Source organism: Neodiprion pinetum, chromosome 5, assembly GCF_021155775.2.
Source record: "Neodiprion pinetum isolate iyNeoPine1 chromosome 5, iyNeoPine1.2, whole genome shotgun sequence".
Lineage (NCBI taxonomy): Eukaryota > Metazoa > Arthropoda > Insecta > Hymenoptera > Diprionidae > Neodiprion > Neodiprion pinetum.
The window spans coordinates 23518322-23545551 of record NC_060236.1 but is presented as its reverse complement, the minus strand read 5'-3'; the positions used below and the strand labels follow the sequence as shown (position 1 = coordinate 23545551).

The 27230-nt window shown below is 40.5% G+C and overlaps 2 protein-coding genes across 8 annotated transcripts in view; one reads left to right on the top strand and one right to left on the bottom strand.

Annotated features, from left to right (window-relative positions):
• The window catches only part of LOC124218524 (neurotrimin), a 409542-nt gene that overhangs the window by 139898 nt on the left and 242414 nt on the right, over nt 1-27230 (bottom strand). For 2 of the 4 annotated variants that reach the window (XM_046625058.2, XM_046625059.2), the window contains exon 1: nt 9134-9359. The exons of 1 other annotated variant lie outside the window; for it this stretch is intronic. In XM_046625058.2, coding sequence (XP_046481014.1) covers nt 9134-9251 — 118 coding nt within the window. In that variant the 5' untranslated portion in view covers nt 9252-9359. Of the gene's footprint in view, nt 1-222; nt 239-9133; nt 9360-27230 lie in introns of those variants that run through there. One more of the 4 variants, XM_046625063.2, reaches the window with a different exon arrangement.
• LOC124218520 (cytochrome P450 4C1-like) lies at nt 19005-25299 on the top strand. Of its 4 annotated transcripts, none has more exons than XR_006883108.2 (12): nt 19005-19436; nt 19528-19634; nt 19702-19792; nt 21427-21612; nt 21712-21781; nt 21978-22104; nt 23572-23650; nt 23859-23974; nt 24142-24210; nt 24328-24591; nt 24746-24826; nt 25021-25041. XR_006883108.2 is itself a non-coding variant. In XM_046625045.2 (12 exons), the coding sequence occupies exons 1-12, from the start codon at nt 19259-19261 to the stop codon at nt 25036-25038; spliced, it is 1308 nt and encodes a 435-aa protein (XP_046481001.1). In that variant the 5' UTR covers nt 19008-19258; the 3' UTR covers nt 25039-25179. The 4 variants fall into 4 exon arrangements, 3 of the variants coding, with proteins under 3 accessions (XP_046481001.1, XP_046481000.1, XP_046480996.1); XM_046625045.2 differs by having other exon boundaries at nt 19008-19436; nt 24328-24517; nt 24750-24826; nt 25021-25179; XM_046625044.2 differs by having other exon boundaries at nt 19012-19436; nt 24328-24517; nt 25021-25299.

The window sequence follows — 27230 nt, the reverse complement described above, 5'->3', positions numbered from 1 at the left end:
GGAATACAACTCCGGGATTACATTGTTACTGGCAACAGATTTGCATATTACCGTATACTAGGTTATATATGTACACCCAACCAACCAGCTGCAGCCCTGCGCCACCCAGTCTCGAATAGTCGTCAATCCCCGTAAACTCACTCCCTTGGCTTTGTCCAAATTACCAATTATCAATTCTCTATGCAAATTGCTCAGAGTATTGTAGGTACTACGGATACTTACAGTTTTTAATCACACTTTCTTCTCGTCGATTTTAAATCGGTTGTTCGGTCGCCGAATACTCACCGCGTTCACTTTATTTATTCAATAACCTTTAACGTTCGTGTAAATATCGTGTTTCTTTTTAACTGAATAATTTTTGTAATATCCAAGTCACGGAACTTATATTTCTTCGATAGAAACTCGTACTCGCTTTACTATTTCAATAAATAACCGCATATGTTTGTGATTTGCTGCAACTCGTATTCGAGTCCGAAGTATCTTCGAAAACATTTATTATTTCTTTCTTATAAGAGTTCTTATAGTTTTCTGGTACGACCTATTACGAGAGTTTTTTACGAAGAGAAAAAACTTACAGCCTGGCGTCAACTGTCGGGAAAATAATTTTAACTCGTTCAACAAACATCAATTCAGTACAAAAGGTGTGAAAATTATCGTACATTGGGAGAAATTAATGTTTCCTAAATCTCAATGCTTTTCAACTGCAATTTCGACCGAGAGATGTTGACATTTTTTTTTCTCGAGTTTCTTTTGGTTATTCGGAAACGATGTTGGAAAAATATTCACAATTGAACATGCGATAAAAAAGGTGATCAAATATTTTCCGAAAAGTTCTACGATTTTATAAAACCGTTATACATGGTTCAGAAATTTATCAATTGTACGCCCACTTTCCGGTTTCCCGGATAGGTACGGAAACTTTAGATAAAAAACAAAATTCGAACTTTGTTAAAAAAAAAGTATCGATCCTTATTCGTCGAAAAGCACTCGTCTCTTTGGGTATATCAATGATTTTGAAACGGGGAAGAAATAAGATTGACGCTAATACCCGGAGTGAGGCAAACAATAGAAGGGGATCGAATCGTGGATCAAGATAGGTGAAAGCGGTATCTAAAGCGACTCGGTTTCATAGACGTTATGATGTTCAAGGCCGGAGGAGGATAGGTTGGGTATTAATTCAGAGAGCCGTGGGTGGTCCTGAATTTTCATAGAAACGCGTTAACGCGGATGAAATGCGACGGTTAATTAGGAAAACACCCTTAACGCTTTCAAGGTTAGATCGGAAAGATAGGCCCAACATGTGCCGGGCTAAACGCGATTAGGTACAAAGTCAGACGTGTACCGGGCTGCATGATCTCGGGGATTCCAGATCCACGAGACAAGAGACGAACGTCCGTGAGTCGCGGCAAGGCTTTGGCCCATCACCCGAAATGAAAAATGAACCAATATACGGGACCGAGTGAGGGACTTGTATCCAATAATCAGATATCAGCCTACCTTGAACTCCCCTAAGCCTCCGCCGAAGAGTATCTCGTTTCGCGCTTCTGCTTCAGCCACACGACGCAGCTCTGCTGGATAGGAGACGAAAAAAGAAAAAACACAAAAAAAAGCTCCCTGCAGTCTTTTTCAAAGTGATTCTCTTCCTTTGGCGCTCAACTTGCCGCGCCCCTCGCACTCTGGATAAAAAAAAAATAAAAATGAAATAAATAAAAAAGAACCGAGCCACTTCGAGAACACGATTTTTCTTACCCGTAAAAACAATATTTCATTTAACAAAGGGACGCCGACAAACCTCTCTGCACCATTATTTAAAACTGGAAATTTCTGAAAGATTTAGATTCCACGTGATGCCAGATATCAGGATCTCTGATTTGACTGCGTTGCGTAGTTTCCGGAAGTACTGCGAAAGACTTGTATATGGGGTTTTAGATATTTTACCGGGTTTCAAGCGTTTTGGCAAAGGAATCCTTACACGATTTCGAGAATTGTTATGGAAAATTCTATGGGGTTTGAAGGATTATTAGGGGGGGATTCTGTGGGGTTTAAGGGATGGTTATGGGGAATTATATGAGGGTTGAAGGATTGTTATGGGGAATCCTATGGGAATTGAGGGAATTTTATGGAATTTGAAGGTAAATTATGGGGAATTCCGTGGGGATTGAAGGATTGTTATGCGGAATTCTATGGGGTTTGACGTTTTTCAATGGTGGGGGGTTTTATGGGATTTGAAGAATTGTCATATAACGCCCCCCCACTCTTGCGAGAATCGAGTGTCGATTTGAAAATTTATATGTAAATTTGATGGCCGGATGTTAGAGCTGCCAGGCATGACGAATCATCTTCCTTGAAAACTTGTCAACTTCGCAAAGAACGATAAAAGTAACTACGGAACGAGCTTCGCGGTTTTAAGTGAATGAGATTGAAGCTTCACTGAAAGCGGCAGAGGGTTTTGAATCGGCGGATATTGGAAATCAACTCTGTACGAAAAGCAACCGCGCGAGGGTTGTTATTAGCGTCAGTTGCCCCCCCCCCCCAGAATTGAACGCCTAACGCTTCACCGGAATTAACCGAATTAACGGAATCAACGATAGCATTGACGGCTGTTGCAATTATCAGATATTGTGCCCGATTTGAGGGCCAGGCTCGCGTTCACTGGCCGTTCAATGGCGATCAGCTCTTCAGCTGCCCTCTGCCGCCCCCTTTTCCTCGCTCTAAATTACAGATCAGGAACCAGGATCAGCCTCGTTCTAATCTGATTATCGTCGACTATTCACAGATCATAGACCAATTCGATTCCACGTTGCACCGCGACGCAGCTTTGTCTGACTGAGGGAAGAATAGTGAGGAATGGAAAGAGAGTGGCGGAAGAAAGGTAACGAAGGAAGAACGCAAGAATGGAAGATTGAGGCTTGAAGAGAGCCTGAAACTAAGAGAGAGAGAGAGACAGGGAATGGGAAAACCTGGCAATGCCCGGATTAGCCTGTATCCGGTTTCACCCCTTTCGCCGAGCTCGTAGGGCGAAATTGTCGCTTACAGGGCTTCGTATTGTTTTTCTGTCATTGCAACGCCGGTGAGTGCAACACGAGGAGCGACGGCTGCTGGAATTGTGAGTATACGAGGGTGAACAAGATCCCGCTATTCCGAGACGGAAGAAACCGGGGGTCAAATGAGGGATGGAAATAAAGAAGGAAACTCTTGGTGAAAAATAATACGAATCTGGTACGACTGAAGTTGTGGCTCGGTTGAGTTTATAATTCGTGTCGTTCCAATGTCGAGAAATAACATTCTACACGAGTTTAAATTTCATTTTCATTCTTCTTTTAATCTTTTAAACTCGGTATAATATTGAAGATAAAATTTAGCAGTGTGACTTTCTCATACTTGCCGCCTTTGTTCTTTCAGAATTCAATTCTTGATTCGATACAAAGATGCGATAATCTCGATGGTTGGAACGAAGTTTAAACAAATTTTATATTTATCCTGATTGAAAATTGTTTGGGTCGAAAGAAAGATTGTGTAAAAAGATGAACGTTCTACGTTATATGGAAGATCGCGCTCATTTAACTTTTCGCTTGTTTTCAAATTTTTTTGAATTTGTGAAGTAACGCGTCGTAGCACTAGAATTATTATTTCTTTCCTGACGTTTATGTTCATCGGGATCCGTGAAATATCAATATATCAATCGGGAATCTTATTCTCCTAAAATAAAAGTTCACACTTGAATTATATCTATTTTATGAGATTGAATTACCAATGAAAAGATCGTCAAACAACTTCTCAAACATCAACTGGAGACTTGATACTACAAGTATAGGTCTTAGTCAAGTAAATTGATATTATGATTTACGTAAGCCATGAAAAAAAAAATTATTCACGTTTGTTCGTAAATGTAAAAAAAATGTACAACAGTGAAAAATCAACTGAGCCTGTTCTTTCACATAACGTAGAACGCTCATCTTTTGCCGAAACATTTCTTCTAACCTAAACAAACTTTTCAAGGGATGCCATGGTGGAAAATCGCAGATTCTTTTTTTCCGTACACTTACATGCCTAAAACCTGCCTCTCACGGTCTGATTATCACTTTCTTGGCCTGCGGTAAATAGGCATAGAAAATTAATGCAGGGATGTTAGTAGGCGAGATCAAGTCTCAGCGATGTTGCTCCCCTACCCTCATAGTTTTACCTTGTTACTTTACCCGGTTCGTCTTGAACAATGATCACTTGCATCTACGTAAAACCCTCTTTCCTCTCCTCTTTAATTTGCGTAAAAGGGTTGATCGGTGCCTCAAAATTACCATCAAATTATCTGAAAGTGAATCACTGGTCGAGTGTGACCACGTGTGATGTCCGATGCTAGGATAGTTTACAACTAGCCTGGTAAAGCCCAGCAACACAGTGTACAGCGGTGCGCAATAAATACAAAGCTGGAAGTTGGCGTCAGGCATCCCATCCCCCTCCAAGTCCAGGGTTATGGCTCCGTGTGGCGATGGTGCGGCATTAGTCGCGCTCTCACGAGTTTGGATCCGAATACCCAGAGGTATAATTTCGTTAGTGGACGATTTCGCGGTGGAGTGTGGAGTCGCGTATGCCGCAGTCGTGGCTGCAGTTGAGCAAACAGATCCGTCTGTTATGCATACGCATAGTCAAGGACGTAACTTACTTTGCGAATAACTCTACCCAGGCACACCGTACACGGGATCCATAATACCAGCGATGAAAGCTCGGCCGGTCTTTCCACAATGCAAATTGGGAATGCACGGTTCGATTACCGTTGACACCGGGTCTGTGTTGCCCCATTTGAATAAGCAATACCTAGAGGGAAAAGGATTGGGCGTTGAGTCGATCATCACGCTCGAAGTATCATGGTCATCCAGCTGGTTCGGCACGGGGTCTAAATTTGTTCGTACCATGTTAGTTTTCGAATTAGAAAAGCGAGATTTTCTCATGTGAGCAGCACCACGTGTAACAGAAATTCATTGGAAGTCCTTTCATTGACATCCGAGGCAATAGACGGTCAAAACTGGGGCGAGGCACGATGCGGCGATCGCGTGTTTCGAGAATGAATGCGCAATAAAGCTGCACACTATGCGTCGCTGCCTTCCATGCATCGTCTGGAATTTAATTATAAAACATGCCACAAATATCGCTTGGGTTATGCCCGTGCTTGGCTAGAGCTAGAGAGACAAGTTCAAGAATGGAGAGAGGAGAAGGAAGAACAACGACAAACTAATTGTGCTCAGCTATAAGTGCTTGCGGATATGATGGCTGAGACTTAAATTCTGTGATACGGGTACATCTTTGCTGATAATCTGTAAAGTCATGACTTGAAAAAACTTTGCTTTCACGTCAGATGAGAAGGGTAAAGACCCTCTCAATTCATTGATTGAAGTGGTTTTCGGTGACAGAGTGAAATTAGAGAACCAAGAGACGTCGCCAGCACAACAGGTCCAGTTTCAGAGCACCCGTGGCAAGAATATGAACTACGCTGTTTTGTGTGTAGATTTTAATCGAGACGAAAGCAACCGGTTTCTTATGCCGTGAATTCAGAAATCGGCTGCTTTCATACTTGCGGCTTTGCAGCTTCGAATAAACAAAAAAAAAAAAAGTCAGAGATCGAGTGACAGGCGAAAAGCTTTCAAAGTGGATTAGAGAAACCGATGCTTCAAAGGACCGAAACTCGAGTGGAGTTTCCTTCAGGATGACAGGTCCGTGGTTTTATTTCCAGAAACCGCGAGCATTTTTACTTCTCCTCTTAAACTTCCATCCTTCGAACGTAAAATTTTAGTCAATTTTTGTACGTACATTCGATGTACGGGGACCATCATCCGCTGATACGGTCTATGGATATAACCCGTAAGCAGGGCAGAGCAAAGCGTTCCTTCCAAGGATCGAGGAACTTGGTTTTTATATCTGCCCGAATAACTAACAGAGACCGCGATGTCAATCGTGGGTACTTGGATCGAAGGGTGCATCGCTCCTCGTAGCAACAGTTTTGTGCCGATAGGCGAAGAGGCTTTCCCAAGCAGCTATAGGACGTTTAATTTTCGCAGGACGGTCTCGTGGGGCGGTTTTATGAGCGCGAGCGATATAAACCTATTTAAGGCCTTCACCTACGGGCACATGCCAACCTACGTACGTGTATCCACGCGTAGATAGTGTACGAAGACGGCGTGCGTTCGCGGCTAAAATGCCACTCAGAAAGACACCCGAATCGCCGGTATCTCTCGCGCATATGTCGCATTTCCGTTCCAAGTTATGGCTGGTTTACGACCGTTCGGCTGAATCGCGCATCCCCAGAATGTATCGTGGCCGTTGTCGACCGTCAGCAGTCGTAATCGATTGTCTCTCTCTTAATTAAAACGCGACGGGGGCAGAAAGGCAATAGAAACACGAGAGGGGGGAACGAGCGAAGATATATTGTTTTGTTCCACTTCTCGCTATCGTGCTTCCGAGTTTACGCAAAGGATTCCACGCTCGAGCTTCGGCTCTAATTCCTACAGGGTTTCATTCTTTTCACAAAAGAAAAAACTTCGAAACAACTGTTTCTTTCCGTATATACCAATTTTTAACAATTAAAGGAGCTTTCGTCATCGACCATTTAAAATTTGTCGCAGCAAGTTTCGACGCGTCTACAGTCACTCTTACCTAATTGTGAACAGAAGGAAGGACAATGAAGAATTTTCATGAAAAAACACGGATAATAGATATATACGGAGCATTGCGTGACATGTAGATCAAAATTCTAACGATAAGTTGATGTTTCAGATTGACTTTATAATTTTTTTGTACGAAAGCACATGACGAAAAACGCGAACACAATTTTTTTTCAGAATTTTTCGACTCGGTGTATCTGAAGTATGGTTTAAAAAGTTGAAAAATGCATCGACAGAATATCTGCCCAGGTCATGGATACCCTGTTATTCGAGGTGTTCAATGAAAAATCACAAAAACTTCTCGAGAATTTTCACTGAGTCCGAATCACCGTTTGACAAACCGGTGTTTGCAATGTTTTGGTACTACAAACTAAAAGTGGATGGTAATAATGTCGGTAACGCATTTTCGAACGCTGCTAACGACAAACTGATACAGCACTCATCGACGGATGAGCCAAAAGTGACAAATCCATTAGCATTGAAGACATTTAGTCGATGGGATTGCCGACTATGATCGCGAAAAACAAAAACAACAAAAGTATGCGCTTTTATTGACTTGAAAACTTCACCTCGTAATATTAATATTGAAGTGTTTCTGGCGGTCGTGTATAAAAAGTTGACATCAACTCTCATCACACGGATGATGATTCCTAATAACGAGTCTACACAAGTGGCACGTTTGTTTGAGAATATTGAACTCGACACGCACCATCGCTTTTAGTATTATTACAGCTAGATACGAGTTTTACAATGTCTTGTGTCATAGGCAACAGTAAGGAACAAGAATTCCGATACCTCGAATATAATAAATTTTGGGATTAGACTGGAATGATACTGTATTAGGAGTTTCATCCCTCACGGAAAAGACCCTTAACTTGGGTTTAAATTCGCATATTCAACTTTTTTCTGGTGAGAATTTAGCATTATCTACGAGTTGGGGGTTCGAATTTAAACCCAAGTTGGGATTTTTTCCAAAAGGGCAGATAAGCTCGTTTGCTGCCTGACTTCCACGAAGCCCCCCGTCAATTATCGCAACCATGGTTCTGAATAATACGGTCCTTGAAATTATTCGGAGTTGGTTTAAAACCAGAAACAGTATACCTAGATTTATCAACAACTAATCAGAGAAGGGTATACTCAGCGTACACGAATACTAACTGTGATAGACTGACAATGAATGAAATAAACAAGTGAGCTAAAGCACATTTTAGCTGATCTGATTGAATGAACTGTTTACGGGCGTTTTAGTTGCAACAAACAATTCAATCAGCCTAAGCAGCCTGAAATGCTTCAAGCAAATAATTTTTCATCAGTTGATATGAATTGACACGTAAAATTCTCAAATTTGTTACTGATGCGTAAATGTGACACGATTATTGATACTGAGTTTTCACTCCAGCTGTATGTGATTTTTTTTTTCACATTATAGATCCTCGATTAACAGAAATAAATAAGCCCTTGGGGTCAGCTACACCGACGGGGAAAAAATCGAGGAAACAGGGGTGGACAGGCTACTTCAGTTCACCAAGCTGGCTGGCCTCACGTTGTTTCCTACACTCTAGGGTGCCCTAAGAGGCCCGGGCAAAATGGTTCAGCAGGGCTAAATACCTGGTCACCCCCACTTAATAATAACAAAAACATCAACAACAACAGAAACAAATATGCTATTGCCAGAAACAATAACGAAATTCGAACGAGTGTTTCTCTACAAATGAATGAACAAAGCATCGTCAACTGTGGGACTAATCAAAGTAACATTGTTTCAATTGATTCGTTCCATTCAATCGTGGAATGGGTTGCTGCAAATAGAGATACGGTTGACCTTATATTGATTATCATTTTTAACGTGTCGAGTAGTCTCAATTGGATCAGTTTGATTGAGCCAATATCGATTCCTACCGAACATTCATCAAACTGTTGCAACAACGAAATCTTTCTGAAACTAGTTTTATTCAATTCCCTGGAGTGATCATTTTTTACCGTCTAGATCATCGTTACAGACAGACGAATATTTGATGAAAATTCATAAAGATTGTTGGTTTGTGGTAAGAGGTTTCGGTGAGTTCCTTTAAAATCTATACGCTGCTGCGTAAATGCAGAATAGTAGCAGCACGAAGTGCACAATACAGTGAATTAGCGATAACGTTCGAGTACCTATCGCGCCTCGTCGAATGGCATCGACGTCCGTTTAAAGCCCAGTCAATGTGTCCGCGATACTACACAGGTACATAACTTTACACTACACCTGTACAGAATAGCTGAAATTGCATTGACATACGTTGAAGTAGGTCAGCCAATGAATACAAAATTATTCAATCACTTGTATGGACACATGATAAGTACGCGTCTATTTATATTTTCGTGTAGAACTATGGGAAAAGCATAGTAAATTTTCGTGCCAAAAATTTCATAGCAAGTAAAATTTGATCAATTGGTTGATAGAATTTGAGGACTTCATTGTCCCCCCTTACTACACTAACCTTTTTGCATGACGGTCAGGTATCCAATAAAAATTCCACAGTGAACGATGAAAAGAAAAATGACAACAACGGGCCAAACTTTGTTCTGGGAATCTGGCTTTTCGTATTTACACGTCATGTCGACTCTTTTTCATACAAGGCTTATCGAATAAAACTAACAGATTTTGGCGAACTATTGTCGTAGTAGGAACTCGAAATTGAACCAGCACACACAGATTCTAGAACACTGTAGCAAGCTGGACGATCACTGGCTCCGGCCACTCGTTTTATTCCCCGTTTTGCTTCACTTATCAAGTTTGAGATTATTAAAAAATAATATGTGTTATTTTATTGCTTGTTGAATTGACTGCATTAAAGCATAATGGTACATGGTACGTATCGCCATTATCAATAAATTTCAATGCTCAGCAACCTGGCATTATAATTATAATAAAATTGTACATTACGTTCCTTTTATCTTGCAGCCGCGAAGCACGTTTATCATTAATAACGTAGTCAATTAACATCTTTATCACGGACACGAAAACCGCGGTTGAGCTTTATAGCGTGGATTGCGTGTGCTGAAAATATTTAGTTGAGCGTTAGAAGAGAAACAGGAATGACATGTATAACTGATGCTTTACTTTTTAATGAGAAAATTAGAATCAAGGGTAAACGGTTGCAGTGATATAAATTAATAAGTCGAGTAAGCGAGCCGTGCGTGAGACGCAATTTTTTATAAACCGTGATGCGCACGCCGGAGTTTAATAAATGACAAAACGCGGTGTCATCTCTCGCGTGGAATTCAACAGACATGAGAGGAGCCAGTGGTAAAAGTACAAATTCCAGTGTAAGAACGAAGCGACGTTGCGGTTCATGGTAAGAACGGCTTGGTTGGGTATCAATCGATTACGAATTTACATGGATATTGCCCCGCCAGCAAGACATCCCGAATCGACTGACTTGGCCACAAAGGTGAGGCTGAAGGTCAGGTCGTTTCATTCCTGTGCACAGAACAGAGAGTACGCCGACACACACACGCGCGTACACAATTCCCTGTTCCACAGGGTTTCCATCCAAGTTGTTTCTCATTTTGCATCTGGAATGGCTCAAGTTTCCTAACGGCCCTGGAGAGAGAGTCGAAACTACCATCGTTCTAAATGGTTACGCGTAATAGCGCTCCCACACTCCGGATACGAATTACATACCGGTTGTGCAGAAGGGTCTTTTAAGCGGATAAAGAAGGTTGGAGATAAAAATGGAAAGAGAAAGAGAAGAGAGTAGAAAAATTGACAACATTTTTCAATGCTAATTCTCGTTGGAAGGAAAATGAAGAACGGTACTGTTCAGAAGAATTCCCTCAATTGAAAATTATAACGATGAAGCAGTCGCATTCATCCTTTCTTATGTTGTAGCATTATCGGTAGACCCAGAGGTTTTCTTGAAAGGACCTGCTCTCAAGGCGCGCTATTCAACTTGCCTAATTTTTATTGGCTGACATCCGTGCTTGCAGACTTCACGCAAATTTTCAGTGACAAGAACAAATTCCCTAGAATCGACAGGTTGGCAAGTTAACCTAACCTCTCGCTTGATAAGAAGGATCGGCTCACGGCGCATCTACGATCCACTATGGATCGATTACTGTGCCTATCATGCTAGTAACATTTTTCATAGTTGACTACGCATAGAGCAGGTTTTTTCAAGAAAATTTCTCGATATAGTACCAATAAAAGTTCCCGCTGTTCGGTTTTGTTTCAACGTAGCGCGAAAACAACGAATCCAATTCTAATCAACCATGCATTGTTTTGTAGTAAAATCTTTGTAATGCGACCTGCACTTTCTTTTATTTCGATCCGTTGGGCTAGAGTTGAACAATAACAATAACAATGAGAAATAAAAAAGCGCCTGAAAGTATGTCACCGTGATTTCACCCGCGTAATAAAGAATCGCTTGCCTATCGGGCTGAGAGTGAGATTTTGACCTATATTTCTACATGAAATTGTGTCTCAATCTAACCAATAACTCAAAATCTAACTGGCTGACTTTAAAAATTTTTGTCCTAGAGGATATCGTGGACCCTCAGGAGTCATGTACGCTGTATGTTGTTTCGATATAACAAGAGAAGAGTATGCAGGAAAAAATATGAAGTCACCACTCTGAAATATGATAATTGCAATAAAATGTCATTATTAATTGTATTATAATTCAGTGTAAATGAAAAAATAGTCCAGGCCGTAATTTTTTTTTTTGTATTTGTAAGAATGTAGTCACAATTCATTATGACATATTTCGAAATGGATCGTCAAGATCGTACCTAAAATTGTCCCTGGGTATAAAGTGAACCGATGAAAATCAGTGTCAATCTTTCAAAGTTCTTTATTTTGAACACATAATGATGAAATGATTGACCAACGCCAACATTGGAAGAGAAAGTTTTTTTACTCGTTTCGAATTGTGACCATATATCCTGACATCTGAGTCTACCTCCTTCACCAGCCTTCCAAAATATCTAAACCAAGGGAGGTCTTCTGTTTTCTAAACGAATGTCGCTACCGACCAGACCATTGTAGTTATGACACAATGTGGAAACTGCCTCAGCGGAAATTCGGAATCAGGAACCACGACATGCATTCCTACGCATACCAAGTCCATTCTTATCGGCGCCCATAATTGTTGATGCCTATCCAACAGCGCTGGAGTAATCGATTTATGAAATGGATGCATAGGAGCTGGTATTGTCGTCAAACTAGACGCTGCGATGTCATGACAAGCTTGCGAATTGTTACAGCTAGCTATTCAAAGTATGGTTCACGTCTAGAACTTCTCAGTATGTACTTTCAAAGCACACTGTTCTTTCTGGTCAGATCCATTCCAGGTGTCCCAGTAACGACAAAACTATACCAATTTCCAAGTCGATATCGGGACTACAGATGGGTTAGCCTGCAATCTCAGGTGAAATTATACGCATGATGCAATATGCCTGAGCTAGTCTTACTCACGTAGAAACGAAATATTTCTCACACATGTACATGCCCAAACCATTTCGGTTCAGCTAGATACGTTAGGTAAGAGATTACGTAGTCCTCGGTTCAAGGAAATGTCAAGAGCGCAATTATACTTTCGTTAAGATCCACGTTTCCTTGAGCATTCGCGTCAGCTCTCGATTTTATCTAAAGGTATAATTTGAAGTTGAATCGTTGATATCTCCTAACCTGCGCCCCACTTATCCACCCAACGAGTCAATTACCGTCGACTGTACGCATGTTTCTACATATTTGAAAGGCAAACGTAGCTTTGCGCACACTGATGAAGGTATCTTCCTCCCTATCACCGGCATTTTCACGATAATTATATGGGTGGAAGATCCAGTAGGGCCGTGATTTCGAGTTGGGAATGAATGTGAAGATTTGTTTATAACCACCATCTTCCAGATTCTTTGAGGTCAGTAACGAATTGGACATCCTTCTTTGCCTACACTGTAATCATTCGTCTCGCTTCTCTCGGATTTAGATTCTTCCTTATTGAATATACCGCGAAATATTTGAATCCGTCACAAACACATCTCATCGGTTAAAACAACTTTCAAAATTTTCATACACACTGCGAGGTAAAATTATAACCAGATTAACACGATTGTTCATCGGTCAAACAAACCAATAAATTTCAAAATAAAGGCGACTCAGAGGTGTATCAGATTCGCTAAAGGATAAAACCTTTCTTGTTTACGATTTCATCAATATAAAATGTATGAAAAGTAAGTGGATTCGTTATTCATATCGGAAAATTAACCGAGCTACAAAAATCGTTGATCTATTCAACATGGAAACGGAAATTTTGTGCTTGTTTATTACGTGAACTGCACCTAAATTTTTCTCGATTTTACTCATATGCATGTAATTTTCACTCTCTGAACAGTTGTTACTGATTCACCCAATCATTCATCCGTTCAACGCATCAGGTTTCACATGCAAATTAACATCAAATTTCCATTAATACCCGTGCAAGCAGTGTAAACTTTTCTGAAATAACACTGCTGTTTTAGTCAATTTCCATCGAAAGCAAGCATAATTATTTCGTATTTTCAGAAATACTGTAACTTCGTACGCGATGAGTGAAATTCTACTTTCGTTGATATTGAAAACCGTTTTCCCGCAGGCGAATAGTTGGCGCTTCACATACTTACTTAAGCGAGACTTCTGGCTCGATTATTACGCAGTAATAGCAGTGACGATTGTAATAAGCGATAGTCATAATACAGTAATCACGAGGTGGCACGGCGGCTTTCTAATGCCTCTAACGCGTAGTAAGGGGTGCACAGACTTCGTTCAACTGCATATAGGTACGGTGAATTCAATTCGGAGAGTGAAATCCCGACGAGACGTAATTGTTCATCCCCTTATAAAACCGAGCAAAGCACTTCTGCAATCCGCACTTTCAGCTCATGACATTTATTTTTCAGACTCTAGAAGAGCAAGTGCAATTCCACAAAAAAATGCAGAACAATATACAGAATACTCTTTTGCGCAATCCATACATTACGCAGCTACGTTTTTTTTTCTTTTTTTTCACTGAGTTTTGAAAACTTCTTGCCATGCGCACCTAATTTTTCACGTTCAAACATCGAATGATATCGCCCACAGTTTTCCCTGAGGGAAAGGATCCATGCGAAAATTTTAACCAGGTGTACATGAGAGCGTTATGCTTTGTTTTGTGCCCCGTGCAAAATTACCTCACCGATTCGAGCTGAGTTTAATTATCGACGTATCTGCGATAAAATATATTTACGCAGCCACCAAACTGCACGTCGAAACGCCACGTAACCCCAATTCAACGTTCGCATGTTGAAAGTTGGCAATATTCTGCATAATAACTATTTACCGCTGAAACATCCAACGGCTTGTTTTATCATTCAATAAGTTATACAATAATCAGTCAGTCTTTCTTGTTCGTACAACGATAATTAAACAAACCATTGCACGTTTGCACAAAGGCTACAGTACCTATTGCTCCCTGTTTGCTTATTTTTGTAGAAATTTGAATAGCATTCTTTTTACTCTCAATAAGCGATGTTTAACGACCAGTGACAGCGTGAGTTCCAATGGTTTCATGAACTTATACAGTATACACGCATCGTCAAGTCGTAATGGATATATTGAAACAATGTAATGGCATTTGTCATAGTTCAGATTCATCATTGTCTTCGGATAAGATCAAGGATAAGTCAGTGGTGATGCGAAACCAAAAACCGTTAGTAAAGCTTAATGAAGAACCCTAACAGTTGTATCAAAAGCAGTGTGAATTAGGGGACGTATTGGTCTATCATTGAGTAGTGTGGAATGAATCTGAGAATCTTTTTAACTGTACTTCGAGTCGACCGGTTAGGGTGTACGAGGAACATCAACTTGACGGGAATGTTCTGGAATCGGCACCAAACGTTCCGGCTACTCGATTGGAAAATGATGACAAATTGCCTTATTAGCGGGTAGAATACTAGTTCAATTTCTGCTACCTTTCCAGTTTCTCTGATGTCGTGTAAAAATGGTAGACTAAAAAAAAAAAAGAAAACAAGAAAACGTGAGAGCACCACGTGAACAAACCATACCGTTCAATCATAATACACTCGTGACGGAAATCGCGAGTTGAACATACTCCTGCGGGTCAGAAGTATGGTTTTATTAGCATTTGTACAACGATCGTTGAATGCGCGATTAGAGAGAGAGAGAGTTGTACGCTGGTCACGAGGGGAATCATACTTCGCACGCAATGCTTCCAACCATGTACTGGGCAGTCTGCATGCTTGGACGCGGATATCGATCCCAAGAATGAAGAGAGCTCTCTGTGCCCCGATAAGAACTGCCCACGTTTCGGAACCAATATGTTTGACAGTAACGAGAGAAAAGTAACTGCATTCACAGAGGTGAGATAACCTATCGGCAAAAGAAAATTTATCAAAACAAACAGAGGAATAGTCAAGTCAACTAAAGCCAAATACCGCGCTATTGAATTCTTCACACACAATGATCAAACAAAAATTAGCGAGTAGTTAGCTGTCGCTCTGAATGTGAAAGTAATGCAGGTACCAGGGGTGGCTACTCACTGATTCTATGTTATGGGAACCTTGGGAAATGACTGGCCTTGGTTATACGGTATGTGGAATGTTGGAAAATTCTGGGGGTAATCCGTGATGCGAAAAGTCAAATTGCCGATAGTTAAGGACGTAGACAGACCATGAACACGAAAAGATGATTTGTGGAATAATAAATTTGAGAGCGCATACAGTTTCTGAAAATTTTTTGAGTATTCTAAAACAGTTCCTTTTCAAAATCACTCTGAATATTTATAAATAAATAAACAGTTGAGCAAACATCGGACAAAACTGAGGTTACTGTTTCAGAGTTGGGACAATTGCACACCAATTTTTGAAGAAAATCAAAAATCGTGAGATCAGACGTTAATTGGGTTCGCATGGAATTCCCCATAGATATGTATATCTGTCTGCATAACTATGACAACCGTATTGTGGCCTTTCGGCTTTCCGGCCCTTCTGCATTTTGCGGATCGTAATTTTGCTCCTTCGGAACTTTGGGTAAGGGTCGAAATCCCGACAGATCAAAAAGCCGACTGCTCGAAAAGTCGAAATTGTCAATTTACGAAGTTGGGATTTTCGATAAATCATCCAGTAGATTAACTGTTTTCCCGGAAGTTCATTTATCCGAACGCTCTCCTATCCGGAAAAGTATTTTCCCAACAGTCGGCATTCCGAATGACCAAAGCACAAAATGTGAAAGTATAGAAAAATAAAAGTTCCGAAATTGAAAATTTAGAGCGGCAAATACTTCGAACAGCTGCAAAACCGACAAAATTAGTTGTTCACAATCAAAATTTGACAATGGACAGACGGCCGAAATAATATAAATGGCCGAAACGGTTAGGATGAACTCTGGAGGATGAATTATCGATTTGTGCGGCTTGATTTTAGGTGATACGAAAGAAGAAAGCAGAAATCGTCCAGCGTAGGGATCAACGAGTACCAGGCGATAACGAACAAGATGCAGCTAAGTTCGAAACTTCGTCGTAAAGTGATCCGATAGAGTTTGTGTTTCGTAGTTGTGACTTGTACTTGGGGCCTTCCGCCTTACGACTTTGATAAAATACGTCTGAAAACCTATTTGATGATGGATTTGGGCGCCAAAAGTTCTTGATTTCCGCGGCCCTTAAATTTATGCACGAGTCAAGTATGATGCCTGCCGTTTCTTTTGATACACGATTGATATTCTCTCTTCGGACAGCGATACAACGGTCATCACGGTGAACTATTATACTTGACGTTGATGCTTGCATACACGGTCTTACATACAGGTCTGGTAACTAGTACGGTGGGGAATGACTCAGATAATGAGGCAAAACCGTGGTTCTCGTCTTCGCCGTCTGCAGCGCTGCCCCCTCGGGGTGAGCCAATCATAAATCAGATCCGAACAGCTGATTTTTCGGAATCAACAATCCTGAACAACACTCAAAAATGAGGAAAGATGCGAATAAAAAATGATTGAGATGTTTACTAGCATTCCATGGCGGGCGTGATAATTGTTTTATTTTAACGGAATCCTCAAATGTTTAAGTCAATAAAATCCATAAACATCAAGCGAGGGTTCACAACTTTTGAGACAGTTTGAGATCTTATGGAGATGATCCACCGTTTACACACTTTACACTGAGTTATGAACTGTCAAAAACTTCGATGAGCAGGTTATCTTATCGGTATATATCTATATCTATCATACCCCGGGCCAATGGCGCCCCTAGCGGATAGATAGGAAACAAGACCGTGTGCCTCACTAATGGTGACACCCCCTACCACTCAAAAGTACCGGAGTTACCAGACCTGTATGTAAGACCGTGCTTGCATATCACCATTCCGATGTGTTCGTTATGCTTGTTTACATAACGTATTGATCTGAGTCCTACAAATACAAGCATTGCGTGTTGTGAGCGTCTTATAATGCTCCGTGTGGAATTACTCGTTTTTCATATCATCGGACAGAAAAAAAGTGTACTAAGAATTCTGTGACATCTTCGGATAACATGTATTAGACAATGAGAGTGAATCAACTCAATAGCGCGACTGTTTATGAAGAAATCAGTCACACCGCATCAAGGGTTGTAGTTTTGAGATCACGTCATCATTATGTGAGAAAGAAGAGACGCAACTTTTCTATCAAGGTTTTCGATGCTTCCGCAGTTAGATCCCGAATGAGACTTGGCTTCTGTGATGAAGTCGCGTTTGAAAACAGTTTGTTACTGAAGTTTTGTTAACATTGGAGTTGACCTTATCAGGGCGAGAGTCCACCTGATACCGATTCCTCCCACGGGTGTCCCTGTTCATCATGGGCTGGAGTCAACCATGTGCGAAGTTTCAGTTGGATGGATTCGACCATTCGAGTGTCGTTTTAACTGATCGGCCACTAATGTATTAGCGAATATGTGTAATAAATGTTTTGAAAAATCTATTATTGACAATTATTACTGCATTCATTGAAGATTCGTTATTCTGACCATCCAATTGCGGCTTCTTGATTGAAATATCCCTTGAAAGCGAACAAATAATCGTCTCCGCAAAGCCTTCGATACAAAAAACATTCAAAGCTGTATTTTGTAAGTCTCGGGCCATGCCATAAACTGAATGAGCATTCACTTATACATCAGATGCTACAATCAGTATTATTATTCATTGGCCAATCAATTGAAACGACACCCGATCGGTCAGATCCACTCGACTGCAACGTCACACACGTAGTTCTAGCTCTGAATCAATTAGGACACCCTGTATTGAAGCAAGTAGTAGGTATCAGTTTGACTCTCGGCTTGATGAGGTAAACTGCAATGTTTAAGACACGTCGGCAAAAAACTGTTTCCGAACGCGTCTTCATCGCGGAATCCAAGACTTATTCAACTTTTCTATTTTGACCGGTTACAAAGTAAACTTCCAGTATTGCTCATATTTTATCTTTTTATATCTACGACAGACTCGTGTTAAGGTCAAGTAGTCAATCTTGTGACGTTAGGATGGCTATTTGTAATCCAATGAAGTGAATATTTCGCCGTAAACCCGATTGATTTGCATCCCAGATCAACCGGTTTTGGTTGATCAAGATTATACTGATAATTATTCATCTATCAAACAGGCCAGGTTGCGGTCCGGGTTCTCGGGCTCTGTAAATCTGCCTGCTGTGTCAGAATTGACAACTCCCCAAATTCGAGATGGCGCAGCCAAGATGGCGGACATCGAATTCCAAGAAATACGAATTTTGCCATGAATTTTGTTATTCGGGGGTTGTTGGGGTCGCTGAAACCGAATCCGCCATCTTGGCTCCGCCATCTTGAATTTAGGAATTGGCCAATTCTGACACCGGATTCGGTTTCAGCGACCCCAAAAACCCCCGAGTAATGAAATTCAGCCATTTATTCGCAAACCTGTGTCGTACCACTTTTGGAGCTGCTGCTCGTCAAAAGATCTTCCACTCAACCGGTTAAACAAGATCTCATTACTAGAAATGTGGTGATTTCTGACACACAAGATGACTTAGGACGCTGCAATGACGTCACGTACAACGAATTTCATGACTTGAAGAATATCAACTTGTTACCGCTGACAAAATATTCGCGGCTACAAGTAATAGTCAACTAACTCCGAATACCGCGTTAATGCAATTCTAACGCACAAGAAAAAAACGAATACAATATTAGCAAGCTGCTTTACATCTGAGTTTAAAAGCAAACCGGATTTATATGTATAATAAGCTACGAGTAGATTCAGGTTCTACGCTCACTGATTCCTTGCGAACATTAAATAATTACTATCCTTGAAATAGGGAGGGGGGAAAATGTTCGATCCCTGGGGGTGATATGTGATGCGTTGTTCTCCAATTATATAAAAACAGAGAATCTGGTTTCAGGTTCCAGTGATCAGTTCGATCAGAGCGGATACAAAAATCTTATCTTCCCTCAGCTTCGAATACCGCTTGAATTTTGTAGAATCTAACGAAGAGAAGTGTTGTAATACGACAGGCCGATTTCATTGACATTTTATGCACAAATTTCTGAGATATATAAAGAGAGCAGTGTTTCGGGTTTTTACTGAATCGTAGGATGGACCCTTTGACGGTAGCCACGCTTGCGGTGGCATGCTTCGTATTGTACCGGATAATCAATTTTACAGTCAAGCTGTTTAAGGTTGCATTGCTCTTCGAATACCCGCTAAACGCTGAGGAAATGCCGAGTCTGCCTTTCATAGGCCATGCGTATCTCTTTATTGGCGGTAATGAAGGTAAGCAAGATCCTTTTCTTGTCGAATTGGTTAATGAATCTTCGGTAACGAATAGTATTATACTGAGGCACTATAAAATATGCAATTGCAGCTATCTTAAACAGGATGTATCAACTAGGGAAAAACTATCCTACGTGGTGTCGAGTTTCATTTGGTAACAATCCAGTGTACTTCATGACTTCACCTGAACATCTGAAGGTAAAGTGATCTGATGATATTCAAACGCGGATGAAACTTTGAGATCTGAGTTGATTCGTCATTTCAGGAGATACTCCTGAGTCAGAAGACCATTAAAAGAAGCTTCTTTTACGACTTTGCGCGACCATTGTTGGGGGACGGATTAATGACAGCTCCCGGTAGGTGAATGATGTCACTTTGACATTTAACTTCGTGTAAGATATCGGAGTCATGAAAGTATTGCCTCGATCCCATTGAATTTGAGGTGATGTGTAAATGAATCCAAGTGAGCCTGCGTCACATGAAGTCAAGTTTCCCTAGGGTTGATTCATATCTCGAGTGAGCAGATCAACATGAATAATACTTATGGTCCTCATGCCCAAGCGAAGTTCATCGAGCTAGCAAAGGGTACGATTTCGATAACGAATGACGCGAAATCTGACCACTGGTTTCCTGAATAGCTTTTGGAATTCATGAATCTTCCGTTGAATCGCAAAAGACTATTATTGTGGACAACCGAAATCAAATTGCGGTCAATATTGATAACTTAGAACCTGGGAGTGAAACGGCTGTGAACTTCACATGCATAAACGGCGATGCATATCTTATTTATTTTCATACGAATTTCTCCAGAATATATGACTTCGTTTCGTACTGCTACTTGTGAACCTTATCTGATGCGTAATCGTGATAATAAACACCATAATTGCTGACGTAAGTCGTCGTTGTTTCTACGTTAATATGTTGTGACGATGATAATCGCGTTTAACAGTTCATTTCTCTCAACATCTCAATCGTCGGCATCATCATCGTGTTGAATTCGTTCAGTTGCCACATCTGGAAGATTGAAAATTTACGAGACGTATAATCAGATGAAAAGTGTGTCCGATCGAAAACATAACGAATGGAGAGTTCAACGGAGCAACTAAAACCAACTAAGTTGAATCTGATTTAAGAAAGTGTTTGTAAGCCCGACGAAAACGTTACAACTCGGAATTTCAATTAAAAATATCTTGTTATTATCACATACGAGTAATCACATTATTTAATCCTTTTTTCGCTCAAAAATTCGTATAATCGTCTTGTTGCGTACAAAAATAGCTTGTTTCATTCGTAAAACAACTTCCGAAAAATTGTGTGAGAGGGATTTTTTCTTGAGTGCGTCAATTTCCAAAGAAAATCCGATACATATTTGACGGTAATAATTCACAGATGGTAAATTCGCGATTAAACAAGAAACACATTAATGGTGATTAAAATTCGACTCATTGTTAGATGATCCGTTGAGAATTCACTCGCGAATACAGTTGGCTACTGTTTCTTAAAATCAGGCAAACACTATGGATTTTTTGTTAAATCAAGTGTAAAATACTGAAATTTCTATGATGTAGTTGAAATAACGAGGTGATTGCTGTTAAATTTTAGTACCTCAACATGTTGTCCACCGTTACCAAGACTTATACAATTGAATGTCACCATTTTTTTTTCGTCAGTTAACTTCAGTGGCACCGATTCAAAGCTTTGTTTTATCATGTTTCTGTTTTCATATCTTTTCAACTTTATTGGACAACCCATTCATTCTTGAGAAAAACCAGATATTATACACCGCATACTGAAACTGAAAAGCACATACTGTTTGACACATGTATTATAGAGACTCCCCTATCGCTGTGGGAATTGGAATTGAGAATTACGAATAGTTGACCAGTAAATACATTTGGCCATGTCTCTCCATCGAAATGCATCTCTAGGGCGATGCGTTCATGTTCATTTCCAAAATTGTTGCCGAATACTGGAGAATTTTTCGTTACAGAGTCAATGTGGGAAGTGCACCGAAAACTGATTCAGCCGTCCTTTAATCCGGTGGTTCTCAAGTCTTTCTTGAAAACATTTGCCACTCTGTCAGTGACACTGGCCAAAAAGATGGAACAACACTTGGATGGACCGGAATTCGAAATATACAGATACGTTTCGCTGTGTACATTCGACGCAATCTGTGGTAAGTCAGCTGTAATTTCGGGAGAATCAATTATGACCATGTGAACAACACATTTTTTTGTAATCAGAGGCAAGTACAATTATACTTTACGTGTCATAGTGACGGCCATGGGCGTCAATCTGAATGCAATGGAGACCGCGAAATGTGAGTTCGACGAAGCAGTAAGTAAGTAAGTAAATTGAAGTGCATTTTTCGTGGTCAACGCATTATCCTTTCGCTCGATTACACGTTCATTACAAAACTCGAATCCTGATCACTTTATTTGGAGCAGAACGCATTCGACAATCTCACTTGAATCATGGATTCATAATTTTTCAAATCACCAATGCAATCCCTCGGATTATGCAATAATTCTGTCTCTACAGGGTGATGACTGGTTTTACCAAACGAGCCACCAGTCCTTGGCTGTACCCAGACTTTATTTTCTACCGTACGCAAGTTGGCAAGGACCAAAGAAAGTACATCAAGTTTATTCACGACTTCACTGATAACGTAAGTGCGAGACATCTTCATTTACATAATCACGGCATGCATTGGTCATGTCATTTTGTGGACAAGAAGTACCCTATCCCCCAAATCCTTCGCGCGGTACTTCGACACGGAATGAGACAAGATCACTTGCAGGAAAACTTCAATCGAGAGTACGGACGAATCATTCTCCCAAAATTCATTCCTTTGACGTATTGAGTAACAAGTTTGATGTGGCTCAAAAGTACCATACAAGTAATGATAAAACTTGACGATCGATTTGGATTCAAAATTCGATTTCATTGGTATTCTGATTTTGCATTGTTACCTTTCGGCAAAGTTACGTTCCGATATTGAAAGTTCTTGCAGTCAATTGTTTGTTACTATTTGTCTGGAAGCATATTGTTTGAGCTGACTAAAGGGGTAGATTCGTACACTTGTGATTCGTACATCGTACATTTTGTAGATGGAACGATACATGACATTTATACTGACGTTTGTTACGCGCATTTTTGCTTCACTTGACCAACCCGAAGGAGTTACGAAGCACTCACCACTTGCATAATATAATAATTCAGCGACCTGCGATGTCAGCTGCAAGAACGAAATTGAGCTCACGCTTCGTAGCCGTACAAATATCTTGCCATCTCCATTGTGGGAGATTTCTCTCTTCTCACAAATTAGGCAACTTAGGATTAATCAGGATTTTGGTACCATGGTGAGTGATTGAATGATGAGGTCGTCTGTAATAGTCATCATAGTAATTCATTTGAGTTGACGTTTCGATCTAACCCGGTCAGCCATCCCCGGGTTGCAATAATACAAAATTACAGACACATGAAAAAGTTGTATGACTATCCCTTACAATAGGTCGTGTTCGGGACTTTGTATGTGATCTGATGTTGTTACAAATTGAATTTATATGTGAAGAGACAGTATGAAAATTAGTCATATAGCTAATTTTTCAAATATCGCGTTTAAGGTCGTAATAAGGTCGCAACAAAAATAATATAGCTTACAAAACCATCGATAGATTCCCAAATCTGCGTGACGTCGTGACCACGCGTGACTTTTACGACGTTACCGTCGATCCTTAGTTTAGTCCCGCAAAAATTCGATAAACGAATGAACAAACACTGGTCTTACTTATTCGCTGGCCTGCGCAGTGGGCCTCCTCTCTTAGAGTTTCGGATCTATGGCCCTCGTTATGGTGCTACTGTCTAATTTTTTTGCAATTATTAACAAGTATTTCCTGGTATTTCGTTCCCGCAAAGGGTTCAAGGATTCATGGAAACAGGCATCCGCTTGTCCCGTTCTAAGTTATGAACGACAAGCCTGTTCCAGCAATTGTTTTTTCTTGTCTGGAATACGCATTGAAACGAATTACTTGAATAGAGCAACAATTGATGGACGTCTAAATTTATCTAAACAGCCAAAACACTGGCGTAAGCTCTGAAGGATAAATTACCAAACAGTGCGGTTTCATTTCAGGTGATCCGACAGCGGAAACCAATAATCGTCCGGCGTAGTGATCAACGGGTATCGGCCGATAATGAACAAGATTCTTTTGGCAAGTACCACACAATCCAGGTGTAGTTGTACAGTGCCCCGACAGAGTTTTTGTTTCGTAGCTGTGAGTAATACTTGGGGCCTTCTGCCTTACAACTTTGATGAATTATATTTGACACCTAGATAACGGTGGATTTCCGGGGCCATTCGTAAAAGTGCGGGGTGTGCTGCATGCCGATGTTTTAATCACTTTCACATTTTTGTATCAGACACGTCCGCGGCTAGACCTCAGATACTGATAGAAAATCTCCTGAGACTATCGACGGAGAAGAAAACGCTGACAGATGAACAGATCCGGTGTCATATTGATACGACGATCGTAGGTGTAAGTATAACACAGTTTATACTGTCATCGCGGCGTAGCTTTGATAAATTGTTATAGGTGTCAGTTTTGTGATTCACTGAGAACGAAACAGTAGATCCACCTAGACCATTGTCAACTCGCTGTATGACGCATCAATTCGCTATCTTACCATTAATATTCTCTGTTAGGGCACCGACACAGCGGCCATCACGATGAACTATTTTTTGTTGATGCTGGCATCCCATCAAGACATTCAGGTGTGTTTGTTATGCAGGTATACATTATGTAATGATCTTACAGAAGCGAGCATTGCGTGTTGTTCACCTTTTATAAGGCTCTACGTATAATAATTCGCTTTTCGTATCATTGGACAGGAAAAAATATACCAGGAATTGTGCGACATTTTTGAAGAGAATGTCTTGGAGGATGACAATGAAGAGTTGCATATCACGATGGACGCCTTGGTGAAAATGACGTACACGGAGAGAGTGATCAAAGAAACTATGCGCCTGTTCCCGGGTGCGCCCATAATCGGCCGGGAGACAACGGATGATTTGAAGTTAGGTTCGGAAGCTTTCCTCATTAATTATATTTTTCTGCCATCGTACCTGGGTACTGCCCTCAAAATCGAGTGATAGGTATGTCATTCAGAGAAGTTATTCCTAAAATTATCAATCTAAAATTATTTTGTAGGCCAGTTAACTGTGCCGAAAGGGACTTCAGTCCTGCTGAATATTTTTCGCGTTCATAGAAGTGAGAAATACTGGTCCGACCCTCTAAAATTTGATCCAGACAGATTCTTACCCGAAAGATTCGCGACACAAGAACCATACTCGTATTTACCATTCAGTGGGGGACGAAGAAATTGTATCGGTAAGGAAAGTACTATAATTGACAACGAACTTATATCGTTATACTAATAATTCATCGAGATTCTCCGACATCGTCATCAACTTCATATTTGGTGTATTTTTGAGCGAAAGAATATTGCTCAGAGTTTGAAACACGATTACATAGGTACCGATGCTATGACTTCCAATGACTGAACAGGTTTCTCTCAATTTCAGGTTGGAGGTACGGTATGATGTTGATGAAGACAGTTGCCGCAACAATTGTCTGGAAGTACGTTCTGACCAAGGATCAAGTGATACCAGTCAAAGATTTACGGCTGACGTTCGATATTTTACTGGGATCTGTTTATCCCGACACCTTAAGGATTAGGAGACGCGTTAAATAGCATGCTTTTCAGTAAAGCAACGTCTACTGCATAGTATAACCCACGTACGGTTATCAATTATGTTTCGTATTAAAGATTGCAAATAAAATTACCACACTGCACAATTTCATTGACGTTTAAATCGACTGATCTTTGATCCCAATCAACGGAGCCTTTCTCAACTCAAAAGCGATTAGATTTTAGATACGATCCATCGTGTAGTTGTTGTTTCTTTGTTCCTGGTTATGATATTTTCTGAGAAACGGTCCGATTTACTGAGAATTTTCGTACAAAATTCTCGTCACTTTTTTTAGCTATCCAATATTCTCTAAATAGTGGACAACCAAGAGCACGTAGATATTGCTTACGGAAAAATGACTGTTTACGTGCGGAAAATCATCCTGCGATGGCTAATTTTTTTTCCTCGTCCATTTCGTTGGCAATGGAGACTTTCGTCCTGTAGCACGCCGCCTGAACGATAAACAGCGATGCGCTACCGGCAGATATTCTCCATTGTCAACGTTAGCTACTGGGAAAAAAAATTAGCTGTCGCAAAATCAACGTCCTTCCTTATAGGTGCAAGCCATGATACTTGTATCAATATGGTTGAAAATTTTCATTCCATAGTGATATTGCTGAACATGAAATTGCCAAAACTGAACGTGTAGTGTTGAACGATACATAGAGTAGAAAAGAACAAACGGAACCGAATGGTTCTCGAAAGATATTCATAAAGAGTCAGCTTTCTCATTTCCAGTGAGAAAAGCCTATTTAACGAAATGCCAGAACACAAATCACTCTGTTTTTGGCTGAACTTCAGTCGACATATGCTTATGAAATATGACAGGTTTTGTGTCGTAACTTCTCGGTGTGACAGACTCAATAGTCATGTTTTCTTCGCCGTAGAAGGTGATATTCACGAAGGCTTTTCATCGCAGAATGGAATCTTGACCGGTAGCCGCTTTCGTGGCGGCGTGTTTCATATTTTACCTGGTAATCGAGATTATAGTCGAGCTTCCGAATATCGAATTGCTTTCGGAATACTCGTCCGATGTTAAGGGGTTACATCCAGTCCAAACTTATCAAAAATTATTATTCTTTTTCTACATAATAGTCTGGTCACATCTTTTACGAATGTTTTCGCTCGAAGCTAACGGCGAATTTTCAAAATTTCCAATTTCAAAATTGGTTCCTGTGACTACATTACGTGTACCGAAGAAGAAGATGTAAGCTGCGTCAAGTAACGTCCGAGCCGAACAAGCTAGTAAATCGGTTAAACTGATCAGCCTGTGATTGAGCTGTGAATGCGAAAGGTCTTTCATGCGACTGAGAAATCGCCGATTAAAGGTCACAGATATTTTAATTTTATCCGTTACGAAATTTGTGTTAAAACAAGAGTCAAAACCGACGCGTTTATACCTGAACCACATTTTCCGGTGTGATGGGGCTTCTATCTCAAACACCGTTTCATGGATTAACTTCAAAATTCGCATACACACTCCTTTCAGATTCTGCACGCGTTTTTGATTGGATTTTTCGATAAGGTTCACTACTTTTCGATGATACCTGAAATAGGGGCGATTATCGATTTAAAAGGCGACGATTCTGTTCAAATCGTCATGCATTTATCATTTTTTCGAATATTCAAAACCCCGATCGGTGAAGCACAACTATTGTCATCTACGTTGAGACACATTTCGAATTTTCAATTCCAGATATGGCGCTTCGCCACTATAACCCGTACTGCTTAGTTTCGCGAGGAGCGCAGAGGTTCAATAATATCGTATGGCTGGAAATCTTGAACGTCTTTTTTTTAACAAAAAACCGACTGTAGATACATCCCAATAGTTTGTGATCACTAACCAAAGATCGAATGATTACTTCAGACGTTTTGGCCCCTGAACCTTACTACTGTCAGATAATCTCTGGAAACTATCCGACGACAAGAAAACACCGACAGGAAAATCGGTACGGGATCACGTTGATACAACGTGGGAGGCGTTTCAATTTTCTTCTTTCGGGCAGCGATTTAACGGCCATAGCAGGCTTCTTCGTCATGCT